The sequence below is a fragment of the Salvelinus fontinalis genome, chromosome 15, assembly GCF_029448725.1.
Source record: "Salvelinus fontinalis isolate EN_2023a chromosome 15, ASM2944872v1, whole genome shotgun sequence".
In the NCBI taxonomy this organism is placed as follows: domain Eukaryota; kingdom Metazoa; phylum Chordata; class Actinopteri; order Salmoniformes; family Salmonidae; genus Salvelinus; species Salvelinus fontinalis.
The window spans coordinates 43,832,644-43,849,824 of record NC_074679.1 but is presented as its reverse complement, the minus strand read 5'-3'; the positions used below and the strand labels follow the sequence as shown (position 1 = coordinate 43,849,824).

The 17,181-nt window shown below is 41.3% G+C and overlaps 1 protein-coding gene across 1 annotated transcript in view; it reads left to right on the top strand.

The window, feature by feature from the left end:
* The window catches only part of LOC129812040 (tyrosine-protein kinase receptor TYRO3-like), a 33,203-nt gene that overhangs the window by 2,936 nt on the left and 13,086 nt on the right, over window positions 1-17,181 (top strand). The window contains exons 2-7 of the mRNA XM_055863934.1: window positions 2,287-2,470; window positions 7,442-7,542; window positions 10,126-10,296; window positions 14,637-14,723; window positions 14,934-15,049; window positions 15,592-15,772. Coding sequence (XP_055719909.1) covers window positions 2,287-2,470; window positions 7,442-7,542; window positions 10,126-10,296; window positions 14,637-14,723; window positions 14,934-15,049; window positions 15,592-15,772 — 840 coding nt within the window. The remainder of the gene's footprint in view (window positions 1-2,286; window positions 2,471-7,441; window positions 7,543-10,125; window positions 10,297-14,636; window positions 14,724-14,933; window positions 15,050-15,591; window positions 15,773-17,181) is intronic.

The following is a 17,181-nucleotide window of genomic DNA, read 5'->3' as shown; positions in this document are numbered from 1 at the left end:
TTATTTTAATGGACAGAAAATGTGATTTTCTTTTAAAAACCAGGACATTTTATAAGTGACCCCAAACTTTTGAACAGTGGTGTACATGTTTTTGCTGTTTGTTCTTTTGTTATAGAGCCGTAAAGATTTGAGAAGTGGTTTATCTCCATTTTGGATAGGTAGCTTTTGTGTTGTTCAGTGTGTGCCAATTTTCCCAGAAGTGGTTCGATTCTTCAATTACACTGAGCTGATTTATTTATTTATTTTTTATTTTTTCTCAGTAGTGGATAAAGTACCCAATTGTCATACTTGAGTAAAAGTAAAGATGCCTTAATAGAAAATGATCAAGTAAAAGTGAGTCACCCAATAATATACTACTTGAGTATAAGTCTCAAAGTATTTGGTTTTAAATATACTTAAGTATCAAAAGTAAATGTAATTGCTGAAATATACTTAAGTATTAAAAGTAAAAATATAAATGTCAAATTCCTTATTAAACAAACGGCACCATTTTCTTTTTATCTATGGCTAGCCAGGGGGACTCTCCGACACTCAGACATTATTTACAAACAAAGCATGTGTTTAGTGAGTCCGCCAGATCATAGGCAGTAGGGATGACCAGGGTTGTTCGCTTGATAAGTGTGTGAATTAGACAAACCCCGGTAGGCCGTCATTGTAAATACGAATTTGCCTCGTTAAAAAAAGGTTACATTTGAACTTTTTTTAAATTCAAAATGTATTAAGTACTTTTGGGTGTCAGGGAAAATGTATGGAGTAAAAAGTACATAATTTTCTTTAGGAATGTAGTGAAGTAAAAGTAGTCAAAACTATAAATAATACAGATACCCCAAAATACGACTTAAGTAGTACTTTCAAGTATTTTTACTTAAATACTTTACAACACTGTTTTTTCTTAGTGTATTTCTTTATTGTTTCAGTGTTTCACCATAGTGAAGATGTAGGCCCAGGGTTTATGTGTTTTTGGTTGGATAGGTTTCTCAATTTGTTTCTTAGGGTTTTGCATTCTTCATCAAACCATTTGTCATTGTTCATTTTCTTAGGTTGTCTGCTTGACATTTTTAGATTTGATAGGGAAGCTGAAAGGTCAAATATACAGTTTAGACTTTCTACTAACAAGTTTACACATTCGCTATTGCAGTGAAACGTTTTGTCCAGGAAGTTGTCTAAAAGGGATTGGATTTGTTGTTGCCCAATTGTTTCTTTTTTGGTAGGTTGCTACACTACTTTCATTCTATCTATAGCGTTTCTTAATACGACGTCTATGTTTCACAAGTTTGGACAGCACAGTACAGTACAAAAAAGTTGAGTATAGTTCAGTAGAGTAAATAAAAGTACATTATAGTCCTGTACAGTAGAGAAGAATAGAGTGGTTGTACAGTACACAGTAGAGTACGCTATACTATAGTGTACTGTACTGAACTCTACTGTGCTGTACATGTGAAACATTAACATCTATGATTGGTTCAGATTTGGTACGGACCAACCAAATTTGGTCTTGTTTGATGGCGGAGCTCATTAAAATAATAGCCAGTGTATAGAATAATTCCTAAATATGCAAAAGAGGATATGGCATATTTCTACCTTTTTTTGTGTACGTATTTAGGATACATCATCATGAAGGAAATGAAATTCATATCCATAATTAAGCATTTCTGTGTAGTAAAGATCAGGGACCCATGATGAAATTCCATTACGGCAATTCTGTTACCGGGTGTAAATCCAAGTCACTTACTGTAGTTCCATAACCAAAATATATTTTTATAACTCAAGCTTTCATGCCATACCTGACTCTCCATTATTTTTGCAGACATCTTTGAATTGTAAATCAGAGCAGATATTTAAGAGTTTTTGGAAAATGGTCACATAAAAAAAGAGATTTTACAGAAATTCTGTGACCAAACTTTTACATCTGCTAAGTTCTTCCAGTAAATGTGTTTTTGTAAAATGTTCAGTTGTGTGGTTTCTTAAACTTTGAAATCAATGGTTTTTGTTTGGCATACATTTTAAGTGAAAAGTCAGTCGCAGCAATTGTTACCGTGTAATTGCCCTTTACCATTTTGTAGGCTACATTTTCAGGGGTATCCAGCTAGCTTTCCTGTAACACTCACTACTGCTTGTGTGTTGGAATCTGACATAACCTTAGATCCCATCCATTATCTTTTCTTCCACAATTCGCCATTTTGAAGTAGTGAAGGACCCCTAGTGAAGAAGAAACGCCCACAATGAACTTAGGCTAGTAATCAGTGACTCATTGAACTCTGGTATGTCCTGACCTTTGACTTCTAGGACTCCTGTTCACCAAGAACCCCACCAACCTCACAGTAACCCAGGGCAACATGGCTCGCCTGGGTTGTTGCGTCGAGGGCCTGAGTGAGCCGGAGATCGTGTGGATGAAGGACGGGGAGAAGCTGTACAGCACGGACCAGATGTACATCCCCATCGAGCAACACCACTGGGAGACCTTCCACAGGTCAGCGCTTTGGTTCAGTCTCCTACTTTATTGTGAGAACATAATGTTGGACTTTTATCTTGTTATCTGTCCCTATGGCTCTTGTGGGAAGAGCAAGGATTGGTGAGTAATGCTTCAGTTTAGATTAGAACAGAGAGAAATTGGATTTCACACTGCTGATATCAGTGCATTTTACCAGAAATCATTTGGAGGCTGTTTTTGCAAAGCATCATCATTATCGCAAGCAAACTAACCTTTACTTGGAGTGTTGCAAAGCACTGAGCTCACCATCACCAGATCAGCTTCTCAGGAGATTAGTAGCTATCCAGTTAGTTGAAAAGTCAGAGAAAGTGCTTCTAAGTTTAATCATAAAGCTGGTCAAATAACATTAATTGTACTTAAAGCATTGTTTTTTTTTTATTCCTTCAAAAGTCTTTGCTCTTGTGTGAATTCAATAACGTTGCCAGTCTGCCTTAAATACTGGATTTACATGAGCAGACTTTATCTGACTCAAATCAAATTGTATTAGTCACACGCGCTGAATACAACAGGACCTTACAGTGAAATGCTTACTGACAAGCCCCTAATCAACAATGCATTTAAAAAAAATACGGATAAGAAATAAAAGTAACAAATAATTAAAGAGCAGCAGTAAAATAACAAGGGGGGGGGGGCAATGCAAATAGTCAAATGGGTAGCCATTTGATTAGGTGTTCAGGAGTCTTATGGCTTGGGGGTAGAAGCTGTTTAGAAGCCTCTTGGACCTAGACTTGGTGCTCCGGTACCGGTTGCCATGCAGCAGCGGAAACAGTCTATGACTAGGGTGGCTGGAGTCTTTGACATATTTTTGGGGCATTCCTCTGACACCACCTGGTATAGAGGTCCTGGATGGCAGGAAGCTTGGCCCCAGTGATGTACCCTCTGTAGTGCCTTGCGGCCGAAGGCTGAGCAGTTGAAGGTACCAGGCAGTGATGCAGCCAGTTAGGATGCTCTCAATGGTGCAGCTGTAGAACCTTTTGAGGATCTGAAGACCTGTTGGTTCCATTTTTCTGGGCTCTGTTGATTACTTAACAAATAAGGAACACTCAAAATGTCTCCTATGTCAAAACCTGCATGTGCAGCTAAAATAACAAGTTATTCTTAACACAAGGTTTCTGAGAACCTGTCTCAGCAGTATGCAAATCTGCCCTTGTTTCAGAGAAAAACAGACGCTGTCTCTCTCTGTCTCGCTATCACCCTCCGTCCCTTTTCTCACCTTTTCTCACAGATGCGGGGCTACGGGTTTTGGCAGAGAGCTAGACATAGACAGAGGCCTCAATATTCAGCTATACAGTGAGCATAAGTACAATGGCACATAAGCAAATTAATAACAACATAATCAATGGTGGGGGTCTTTAGAAGACCCCCAAAATCAACTTTAACCCTTCAGACCCATGCCATATCTTTTCAGTCTCCTGAGGGGGAATAGGTTTGTCGTGCCCTCTTCATGACTGTCTTGGTGTGCATGGACCATGTTAGTTTGTTGGTGATGTGGACGCCAAGGAACTTGAAGCTCTCAATCTGCTCCACTGCAGCCCCGTCGATGAGAATGGGGGCGTGCTCGGTCCTCCTTTTCCTGTAGTCCACAATCATCTCCTTTGTCTTGATCACATTGAGGGAGAGGTTGTTGTCCTTGCACCACATGGCCAGGTCTCTGTTCTCCTCCCTATAGGTTGTCTCGTCGTTGTCGGTGATCAGGCCTACCACTGTTGTGTCATCGGCAAGTTTAATGATGGTATTGGAGTCGTGCCTGGCTGTGCCGTCATGAGTGAACAGGGAGTACAAGAGGGGACAGAGCACGCATCCCTGAGGGGCCCCTGTGATTTGAGGATCAGCGTGGCGGATGTGTTGTTACCTACTTGTACCACCAAGAGGCTCAACATCAGACCTGAGTTTAGATACTATTTTAAATCTTTCAAAATACTTAGTGTTTGCTTTAGCCTGCCTGGAATGCCATGTGGGTGGGTTTTGCATTTCTGGGGATTTCTATTGGTTCAAATTGCAATGGGTAAGCTTAATCAAGCGAATTATTTCAGATCGTTTTTTAACGCAGGTCTGCTAAATATGGCAGAATAGAACTTACAGGATTTCAGCAGGTTTTGGGTGGTGTTGGGTGGAGGTTTAATAATCGGCTTGGGGAGGCTTTATCCCTGTCAGAAAGAGAAAAAACCTGTAAATAGCATGGCTGGAGTGGAGACAGCAAGGGGTCTAACCTTACCGTAAACCAGACCCCGAAGAGGGGATTGTAATGCAGTCAGCTGCATGTGCCTGTGAGTTACGTAAAGCTCAAGGCAGACTGCTGGACCTGCTGGTAAAGTGAACTTGCATCGCCATTGGTAGCCGTTTGTGTTCATCTCATGCACTGAAGCTCGAAGGTCTTCAGTTTGAACTCTCTAAAGTCTGATTTCCCCCCCCCCCCCCCTGTTTCCTGCTCATTACACAGACACGAATGTCCTAGATACCAGGGACATTCACCGTATGCTGTGTCTAGTCTAAAGAACTAGAATGACGTGATAGAAATGTAGAATGATTTCTATCTCATATTTCTATGGTCTAGTGACTAGTCCTTCATTGGTTGGAGTGGTGATGATTAGTGTCAGAAGTGGGCAGGGTTGGGGAGGAACAGATTACAAAAAAAACGGTAACTGTAGTCCGTTACATTACCATCAAAAATATTGTAATCCAATTAAAGATACTTTTGAAAAACAAGATGAAAAAATATTTGACGCTTCTGTTTTCTCAATGACATTCAAATCAGCATTGAAAAAAGGCGCAAATTTAAATTTGTTCCACCTGAGCGAGTCTGACCACAAGTCAGAGACCACTATGGTGACACACCAAATGTGTTTGATGGATCGTGGGAAAAGAGCAGGAATAGGCTTTTGTAGGCTACAGTCCAAGCGCTGTCTGCCAATGGTGCGACTGCTGTCGGCATCCAAAGATTATACAACTTGAATAAAAGCTTGGAAGTAAGGCCGACAGCAGGGGTGTAGTCTTCCGGCGATACAGATATCACTTATTATTGACATCTACATAGCGCATTGATGTGAATCACACTGCTGCTCTCTCATTTAGCTATTTGCGCCTTATGGATTGTGTTTGTGGTGGATGGCTGTTCACAAATCTAAATGTGTATTTGAACCCAATAATGGTTGAATTCAAGGAGTTTAAACTGCCTATCAATCATCAGTTTTTAATCCAGTGGACAGCCAGTGACATGCGCTGATGCAACAGCTGCATAGTGCGGATCCCAGCCTATGGAATAAAAGTGGGGCTTTTATTGCTGATCTTTTTTATTTTTTTTATACATAGGCCCAATGGACACACGCTCAAACTCGCACACTTTAGATAGACTTAAATGGGCAATCTGTAGTTGCTACATCCATTTTTGGATTTATAAATTATATATTTAATTTATTTATTTATTTTACCGTTATTTTACCAGGTAAATTGACTGAGAACACGTTCTCATTTGCAGCAACGACCTGGGGAATAGTTACAGGGGAGAGGAGGGGGATGAATGAGCCAATTGTAAACTGGGGATTATTAGGTGACCATGATGGTTTGAGGGCCAGATTGGGAATTTAGCCAGGACACCGGGGTTAACACCCCTACTCTTACGATAAGTGCCATGGGATCTTTAATGACCTCAGAGAGTCAGGACACCCGTTTAACGTCCCATCCGAAAGACGGCACCCTACACAGGGCAGTGTCCCCAATCACTGCCCTGGGGCATTGGGATATTTTTTAGACCAGAGGAAAGAGTGCCTCCTACTGGCCCTCCAACACCACTTCCAGCAGCACTTCCAGCAGCATCTGGTCTCCAATCCAGGGACTGACCAGGACCAACCCTGCTTAGCTTCAGAAGCAAGCCAGCAGTGGTATGCAGGGTGGTATCCTTTGATTCTTGAAGAATATAACCTATAAATGCCTCATGAGCTTAGTTCAACTGTCACACTCCGTGAGAACACAAAATATAAACTTGTTTTACTCCAATGTTTGGAAACATTGTAAATGTAAACAAACACTGTATAGCCTCATAACATGGTTAAAACAGTCCTTGCATCCATAGCTCTGTCTATTAATCTGAGAGTGGTTACATTTCTCCAGGCCCATCCCTCAGCTTTTTACCAAAACCGAGGCGGGGCGTCCGTTTTGTTATGGTTTCCTCTGTGAATTTGCCCTTTAACCAGCTGCATATTATCAAGATATTATAGTGTCACCAACAAAAAGGTAAACAATAGGCCTATAGCAAATGCAAATAGCACTTTTCAGTAGTGCTCAAAGCATGCCATTCCAGGTAGCATTTATTTTTTAAAGCCCAATCAGTCCTCCATGACAACAAAATCATAAACAACAGAGTAGGGCTGGCTAAACGGTCCTTAGTTTGGGGTTATGCTCAGGTAAAACAATTTGGCTAATCTATGTGAACAGCTATGTGAACTTTTTAACATTGAACGACATATATTGCAGGATAAATCAATCTGTAACATACATTTTTGTCTTCTAATGCCTATTAAGGGGAAAGTAATCTAAAAGTAACTGAATGTAATTAGATTACATTGCTGATTACAATTGGACAGGTAACTGTACTGAATTACGTTTAGAAAGTAATGTACCAAACCAATGAGTGAATATGACCTGTCAATGCTCACAATGATTTCCTGAGTGACTCCTAACACAAATGCACAGTGTACTCCTGTCCCAAGCTAGTTCATTGATCCAATTAGTTAGTGTCCTACTCCTTCTCTCAACATATCCTCAAGGGGATTTATTTATCTTTGTTTTATTGTCCTTTTTCTTCTCCTACCCAATTATGTGATGGACTTTTACCTAAATGTTGCCTAATGGGTCTCGCCTCCTCTGTCATTTTGTAATGTGCATTATTTAGCATTTCATGTAAAGTACTTGGGGAATCACTGAGTGTCTGTCTGTCTGTCTGGGTGGTTTCAGTGTGAAGTCTGTCCAGCAGCAGGATGCAGGGAAGTACTGGTGTGAGGTAGAGTTCCATGGCTTGACCATCTCCTCTGAGCCCGCCTGGATAACAGTCGAGGGTAAATCAATCAATACATTTAGCCCTCTGTCTGTATGCCTGTGTCTTGGTAAATCCATTTGAATTCACAAAATTTGACAACATCCCTTTTGATTTAAACAAAACTTTCCGTACATGTTTGCCTATGGAAGAAGTGGTCAGAAAGTGACTTTTTGGACCTGAACGACAAACAATTCAGGAGATAAAGGTGCTCAAAGTTGAGACGTTTTTCATACCATGAGACATCCAAGTCTTCATCGCTGGAAAACATAAACGGTTGAATTTGATATAATTTAAAAGCTTCAAGCAGGGTTGTGAAACTATTTTATGACTTTAAGTTTGTTTTACCTTACGGTTATTAGTAAAAATTCAGATTTTAGTTATTTTTCTTCATATTTGCATATGTTGTAGCTTGGACTAGAGGTCGACCGATTAATCGGAATAGCCGATTAATTAGGGCCGTTTTCATAATCGGAAATCGGTAATTTTGGATGCTGTTTTTATTTTTTTATTTTTTTATACACCTTTATTTATCTAGGCAAGTCAGTTAAGAACGCATTCTTATTTTCAATAATGGCCTAGGAACGGTGAGTTAACTGCCTTGTTCAGGGGCAGAACGACATATTTTTACCTTGTCAGCTTAGGGATTCAATCTTGCAACCTTACGGTTAACTAGTCCAACGCTCTAACCACCTGCCTCACGAGGAGCCCGCATGTTACGCGAATGCAGTAAGAAGCCAAAGTAAGTTGCTAGCTAGCATTAAACTTATCTTATAAAAAACAATCAATCAATCATAATCACTAGTTAACTACACATGGTTGATGATATTACTAGTTTATCTAGCGTGTCCTGCGTTGCATATAATCAATGCGGTGCGCATTCGCGAAAAAGGACTGTCGTTGCTCCAACGTGTACCTAACCATAAACATCAATGCCTTTCTTAAAATCAATACACAGAAGTATATATTTTTAAACCTGCATCTTTAGCTAAAAGAAATCCAGTTTAGCAGGCAATATTAACCAGGTGAAATTGTATCACTTCTCTTGCGTTCATTGCACGCAGAGTCAGGGTATATGCAACAGTTTGGGCCGCCTGGCTCATTGCGAACTAATTTGCCAGAATTTTACGTAATTATGACATAACATTGAAGGTTGTGCAATGTAACAGGAATATTTAGACTGATGGATGCCACCCGTTAGATGAAATACGGAACGGTTCCGTATTTCACTGAAAGAATAAATGTTTTGTTTTCGAAATGATAGTTTCTGGATTTGACCATATTAATGACCTAAGGCTCGTATTTCGTTGTGTTATTATGTTATAATTAAGTCTATGATTTGATAGAGAAGTCTGACTGAGCGATGGTGGGCACCAGCAGGCTCGTAAGCATTCATTCAAACAGCACTTTTGTGCGTTTTGCCAGCAGCTCTGCTGTTTATGACTTCAAGCCTATCAACTCCCGAGATTAGGCTGGTGTAACCGATGTGAAATGGCTAGCTAGTTAGCGGGGTGCGCGCTAATAGCATTTCAAACGTCACTCGCTCTGAGACTTGGTGTAGTTGTTCCCCTTGCTCTGCATGGGTAATGTTGCTTCGAGGTTTGCTGTTGTCGATGTGTTCCTGGTTTGAGCTCAGGTAGCTTTCATATGTTCTCATGTTCTGAGCAAGTAACTTAAACGTTAGCTTTCTTACATGGCACATATTGCACTTTTACTTTCTTCTCCGACACGTTGTTTTTGCAGTATTTAAACCAAATTCAACATGTTTCATTATTTATTTGAGGCTAAATTGATTTTATTGATGTATTATATTAAGTTAAAATAAGTGTTCATTCAGTATTGTTGTAATTGTCATTATTACAAATACATTCTAAAAATCGTCCGATTTAATCGGTATCGGCTTTTTTTGGTCCTCCAATTATCGGTATCGGAGTTGAAAAATCATAATCGGTCGACCTCTAGCTTGGACCCTACTTTACATCTGAGGTTTTTGTGTTGTGCCCACCATCGGTTGAGACACAACAAGTTCTTGAATACAGGGTGGGTGACATTTTAATCCTAGAAATAGGTCCATTCTACGAATTCTATCCCTGCAATTTATCTGGTACACCATTGAAATTGTAACTTTTTAGATTACTTCCTCAAAGATGGCCGCTGGTCCACCCACCGTCTGTCAACTTAAATGGTCACGTGTATTCGATCTATATTTCAATGGGTTTCCTATGGAGGGTTGACAGCATAATTTAAAACAACAGATATTCCCATTCAAGTCAATATTCTCTGATGTGCGGACCTCCAACCGTCTTTGTGGTACCATTTTGAAAGTTGACATTTAAATGTACTAAAACGGGAATAGAATTTATCAGCCAAAACATGACAACAACCCTGTATTCGACCGATGACGGGCACAACACAAAAACCTCTTTTGTTGATAATTGACTATCTCTTGAATGTTTTGGCATTCCGGTCCAGAAAGTCACTTTCGGAGCACTTCTACAATGGGCAAATATGTATGGAAGGTTTCGCTCAAATCAAAAGGACTGCTGTCAAAAAGTAATTGAATTCAAATGGATTTACCCCTCTCTCTGTTCCCATCCATCTCCAGGTGTCCCCAACTTTATACTTGAGCCCCAAGATGTAGCCACATTCCCTGGGGTGCCCTTTAACCTGACGTGTGCTGCTGTGGGCCCCCCGGACCCTGTGGAGGTGCTCTGGTGGCTGGGGGGAGTACAGAAGGGTGATGCCACCTCCTCGCCATCTGTACTCCATGTTAACGGTAACTCTCTACCGGGCTGTTTCTCATTAGTCTTTACTCAGTCTCTTTCCTCAAATCTGTGCACCCTGTCTCCTCGCCTTCTTCTCAAAACACATTGGAGGAGAAGATCTGAGATGCCTCCCCTCAGAAACTCAAATCAAATTTTATCGGTCACATACACATGGTTAGCAGATGTTATTGCGGGTGTAGCGAAATGCTTATGCTTCTAGATCCGACAGTGCAGCAGTATCTAACAGGTAATATCTAACAATTCCACAACAAAATCTAATGCACACAATCAAGTAGAGGAATGGGATGGGAATGTATAAAATATATGGATGAGCAGTGACAGAGCTGCTAAGATACAATAGATAGTGAAGGATACAGTGTATATACAGTTGAAGTCGGAAAGTTTACATACATCTTTTCACAATTCCTGACATTTAATCCAAGTAAAAATTCCCTGTCTTAGGTCAGTTAGGATCACCACTTTATTTTAAGAATGTGATATATCAGAATAATAGCAGAGCGAATTATTTCAGCTTTTATTTCTTTCATCACATTCCCAGTGGGTCAGAAGTTTACATACACTCAATTAGTATTTGGTAGCATTGCCTTTAAATTGTTTAACTTGGGTCAAACATTTTGGGTTGCCTTCCACAAGCTTCCCACAATAAGTTGGGTGAATTTTGGCCTATTCCTCCTGACACAGCTGGTGTAACTGAGTCAGGTTTGTAGGCCTCCTTGCTCGCACATGTTTTTTCAGTTCTGCCCACAAATCTTCTATTGGATTGAGGTCAGTGCTTTGTGATGGCCACTCCAAAACCTTGACTTTGTTGTCCTTAAGCCATTTTGCCCTAACTTTGGAAGTATGCTTGGGGTCATTGTCCATTTGGAAGACCCATTTGCAACTAAGCTTTAACTTCCTGACTGATGTCTTGAGATGCTGCTTCAATATATCCACATCATGATGCCATCTATTTTGTGAAGTGCACCAGTCCCTCCTGCAGCAAAGAACCCCCACAACATGATGCTGCCACCCCCGTGCTTCACGGTTGGGATGGTGTTCTTCGGCTTGCAAGCCTCCCCCTTTTCCTCCAAACATAACGATGGTCATTATGGCCAAACAGTTCTATTTTTGTTTCATTAGGCCAGAGCACATTTCTCCGACAAGTACGATGTTTGTCCCCATGTGCAGTTGCAAACCGTAATCTGGCTTTTTATGGCGGTTTTGGAGCAGCACTTCCTTGCTGAGTGGCCTTTCAGGTTATAGCGATATAGGACTCGTTTTACTGTGGATATAGATACTTTTGTACCTGTTTCCTCCAGCATCTTCACAAGGTCCTTGACTGTTGTTCTGGGATTGATTTGCACTTTTCACACCAAAGTCCGTTCATCTCTAGGAGACAGAATGTATCTCCTTCCTGAGCTGTATGACGGCTGCATGGTCCCATGGTGTTTATACTTGCGTACTATTGTTTGTACAGATGAACGTGGTTCCTTCAGGCATTTGGAAATTGCTCCCAAGGATGAACCATACTTGTGGAGGTCTACAATTTATTTCCTGAGGTCTTGGCTGATTTCTTTTGATTTTCCCATGATGTCAAGCAAAGAGTCACTGAGTTTGAAGGTAGGCCTTGAAATACATCCACAGGTACACCTCCAATTGACTCAAATGATGTCAATTAGCCTATCAGAAGCTTCTAAAGCCATGATATCATTTTCTGGAATTTTCCAAGCTGTTTAAAGGCACAGTCAACTTAGTGTATGTGAACATCTGACCCACTGGAATTGTGATACAGTGAAATAATCTGTTAACAATTGTTGGAAAAATTACTTGTGTCATGTACAAAGTAGATGTCTTAACTGACTTGCCAAAACTATAGTTTGTTAACAAGAAATTTGTGGAGTGGTTGAAAAACGAGTTTTAATGACTAGTGTATGTAAACTTCTGATTTCAACTGTACATATGAGATGAGTAATGCAAGATATGTAAACATTCTTAAAGTGACTAGTGTTCCATTTATTAAAGTGGCCAATGATATCAAGTCTACAGGTAGGCAGCCACCTCTCTGTGCACGTGATGACTGTGTGCACCTGTAGAAGTTAGTGAGGGTTTTTGGTGACAAGCCACCTTTTTTCAGCCTCCTGAGGTTCAAGAGGCGCTGTTGCGCCTTCACCACACTGTCTGTATGCGTGAACCATTTCAGTTTGTCGGTGAGATGTACAACAAGGAACTAAAAACGTTCTACCTTCTCCACTGCTGTCCTGTTTCTGTGGATAGGGGGGGGGGGGGTGCTCCCTATGCTGTTTCCTGAAGTCCACGATCATCTCTTTTGTTTTGCTGACATTGAGTGAGAGGCTATTTTCCTGACACCACACTCCGAGGACCCAAGGGTCTCGTCGTTGTTGGTAATCAAGCCTACTACTGTCATCTGCAAACTTGATGATTGAGTTGGAGGCGTGCATGGGCACGCAGTCGTGGGTGAACAGGGAGTACAGGAGAGGGCCGAGAACACACCCTTGTGGGGCCCCAGTGTTGAGGATTAGCAGAGTGGAGATGTTGTTTCCTACCTTCACCACCTGGGGGCGGACTGTCGAACTCCAGTGCATTTTGTGACAATGACAGATGATTTCAGGAACTGATGAAAGACGATTGAGAAATAGCCTCTTGATTTAACAAGCCAGAAAATGACATATGAATCATAAGAATGTCAGATCAGACTGTTACTGCTGTTAGTTCAATAAGGTGGCCTGCCATCCGTCTGTTGTAAAAGCAACTCAGACATTAGTCATACATTGCAAGGGAGGGATCATGGTTTTATGGCTTTCAAGCTGCTCTTAGAGATTTGTGCGTGAGTTGGAAATAGAACCGTTTTAATGGTAGAACGAAGCCAAAGGTTATTCTCAGTGGGTGGAACGCTACTGAAGGGCTTTCTTGCTCTTTCCTCTGAGGGTTTACACTCCGATGTTATGTCTATGCAATGCTGATGTCTACCAGTAAATACACAGTGCTTTTTTTCTATGGGCACAGCACTGTATGACGTGTGTTCTTGTTGGCTATAGATAAGGAAACCTGTAATGATTCCCCTTATCAGAAAGAACAAATGTTATGACTTGAGTGGAAATGCGCTGTAATTGGTTGGGAACGCGTACGTGTGTAAATATTTGATACGTGTAGACGCCAGCTAGTCAACAAGAGTGGATTGACTGGATTGTTCATTAGAAGTCTGATTCATTCCCTTCTCGTGACATGTAAGCCTTTCGCCTTAGTGGCTCTCCTCCTTCATTTCCTGCTTATGTTTAGCTGGTTTAGTTAAATAGGACAGAGGAACTGGCCCGTAGGGCTCTGGTCAAAAGTAGTGCACTAAATCGGGAAGAGGGTGCCATTTGGGATGGATACAAAGACTTTGCTGCTGAGTTCTAACTCTGAGTCAGGAATGAAGTAGCCAGATACTCCACTTAACAGGTGCTGATGTTTTCCAGTCTGGCGACCAGAGACTGATGTTTCCTTGGAATGTGAGAGTAACCAGATCTGTTTCAGTCCAGCTGATGGTTCCCTGTTATGACCCTGGCATGTTTTTCTGTGGATGACTAACCAGGTAGTGGCCCTTAATGCCTGGTATTGTTCAGTGTACTGTACAGTACACACACACACGCACGTTTGTTTTACTAACAATTCAATTCAAAACTCTATTTCCCTTACCCTTAACCTACCCTTAACCCACATTGTAACCCTAAACCTAACCAAATTTTCCTTGTTTTACTATCCTTGTGAGGACTTCTGGCCCCCCAGTAAAACGCACACACACACAACACATGCCTTCCTGTAACTGTATTTGTCATGAAGGATTAGCTCAAGGAAAGTGATTTCATGGACTAATTCAAGGCTTAAGAAGTCAGTCTAGGTTAGGAGTTATTCCTTGTGCAGTCCTTGTGTTTCCGTGCTGTAGTTTCAGTAGCTGGTTTGTGCAAATTGGTGGTTTCGAAAACCCTTAGATCCTTATCCAAGTTAGGCATGAATAAAATACAGGTTTTTCAGTGCAAAAGATGTGGCAATTTCACCATCTGTTGCCACTGAGGTTGTGGAAATCCAGATGATGCATTCATTCCAGTGTTTACTTTATGGTCTGCAACAGCACCAGAAGGAAGGTACAAAAGCTCACAGGACTTCATATATATATTAGTACTCCACTGTGGTATGCATTTTATACTGTTCCCAGTGTGAGAGTTACTCATTTACATGGGAGGAACAAACTGTTGGTCAGGCATAGTAGCAGGGGACAGGGGACCTTTTTAAAGGGCTCTGGTTTGCGTACCTCACTTAACATGTCTCCCACCTCTGTTCCCTTTCCCTGTAGGTGTGAACAACAGCATCAAGTTCTACTGCGAAGCCAAGAATGCCAGAGGTATCTCAGTATCGCGAACAGGCACTGTGCACATTAAAGGTGACTAATTCATGAATAATCAGTGCTGTCATGAGTGTGACTAAGGCGTTTGTTTTTCAAATTGAATATGCTGCCTGATGAAGACCGGTTAGTCAATGCACATTGCAGTACGCTGCTGTTACTTAGCTATTCTTGTCTGCCCCTCGTCCAGCTCCTGTGCAGAGTTGGATGTTAGTAAATCTAAAACTTCGTCTTTTTCTTTGACTGCAGTCCTCCCAGCAGCTCCTAAAGGTGTGCAGGTGGTCCACATGGTGGAGAACAATGTCACGCTGGCCTGGAGCCCTGGCTTCACCGGACACTCTGACCTGTCGGCCTGCACCATCCAGGTAAAGATGTGTATTATATTCTATTCTAATACTCCAGTCCCACAGATAAAAATGAACCAAACCGGCACAACTGAGATGGCTGGCCAGTGCTGTGGATTTGGCTAAATTCCTTAATCAAATAACCCTGTGACTGAATTCTTATGTGTGGATGTTTAATGAAGCAGTCATAGAATATGCAAGCAAGCTGACACGCTCAGTCAGCAGTTAAATACATGTACAGATTTTTAAGAGATGTGGTTGTTGAAAGTCGTCTGTCAGTGCAATTTAGGATGGGAGTGACAACCATCAACATTGAGATTCATGCCTTGGATCAATGCTTCGTCAAGACTGAGATAATGAAAATAATATTTTTTTTGGGGGGGGGGGCAGCGCCTTGAGTATTATTATTTTTCGTTCTTTGAATGAAAGAATTTGCCGACGAAAACACGAGAATTTCACCTCAAAAGATAGATGACATATCATGCATTTTTGTCACATGCTCTCACATTTGTACTTGAACTTAACCCTTATGGAATGTTTTCCTTCCGTCAAACCTCTTGCAGATTTCTAAGAACTCTGGGAGGAAGGTGGAACTTCTGGACCAGCGTGTGAAGGTTCCACCATTCCAACAGATCCTCAGTGGGCTGAGCTGCTACTCCAACTACAGTGTTAGAGTGTGCTGTGACAATGAGGTTGGGACCTCTCTCTTCTCTGGCTGGCTGGACTTTCAGACACCAGAAGCAGGTGGGCATCCAGTCAATAGAATACATAATGACATATCAGCTCTTTTGTTCATCAACTGTTTTATGTCATTGGATGCGCCCCAAATCTCACCCTATTCCCTATGCATTGCACTATTTATGCCCCGGTCAAAAGTATTGCACTACATAGGGAATAGGGTGCCATTTGGTATACATGCATTGTCAACCAACCACTTCACCAGCTGGACATCAAAAGCACATGATGATTCATGCAACAATATGGCGAGTGGCAACCTTATCACAATGGGAATATAACGTGGTGCTTTGTGTTTGTTGGCCCTCTGTGCCTCACAGCCGACATTTCAAAGTTGTTACACTGTCAAAGTACGAGAACATGAACTAAATCCTTTAACTTTTATATAAGATGCAGTCTAATTTGATAGAGTTGAGGATGTGGTCATGGGAGGGAGTCTGATGAGGGGAGCAGTGCAGTTGAGGTTTCTGGGGGTGATCTTGTGTGTATACTGGCAGTGCTGGACACAGGCCAGTTGATTCCAGTACTGTTGGTACAATGAACCATTGTGCATGCCCTCAATCCAAATCAATGTGTTGCAGTGCTAAACTAAGGCCTGTTGCCTCAGTGTCCCCACACGCTGGTCAGGGATACCACTACAGGGAGACCATAGGCTCTCACTCTTAGAGATCAACCAATTTTTAGTGAGTGCGGTTAGGTCAAAGACACTGATTGATTAGTGATTTCCCTCTCTCTGCAAATCTCTCCTGAGTTTTAGAACAGATGGTGTTTTAAATAATTAACTACTTGATGGCAGTAGCACAAGTTTACAATGAATGCATTGACATACAGTACCAGTCAAAAGTTTGGACACCCATACTCATTCAAGGGTTTTTCTTTATTTATACTATTGTCTACATTGTAGAATAATAGTGAAGACATCAAAACTATTAAATAACATATATGGAATCATGTAGTAAACAAAAAAGTGTTAAACTAATCAAAATATATTTTAGGTTCTTCAAAGTAGCCACACTTTGCCTTGATGACAGCTTTGCACACACTTGGCATTCTCTCAACCAGCTTCACCTGGAATGCTTTTACAACAGTCTTGAAGGAGTTCCCACATATGCAGAGCACTTGTTGGCTGCTTTTCCTTCACTATGCGGTCCAACTCATCCCAAACCATCTCATTTGGGTTGAGGTTGGGTGATTGTGGAGGCCAGATCATCTGATGCAGAACTCTCCTACTTGGTCAAATAGTCCTTACACAGCCTGGAGGTGTGTTGGGTCATTGTCCTGTTGAAAAACAAATGATAGTCCCACTAAGCGCAAACCTGGTGGGATGGTGTATCGCTGCAGAATGCTGTGGTAGCCATGCTGGTTAAGTGTGCCTTAAATTCTAAATAAATCACAGACCGTGTCACCAGCAAAGCACC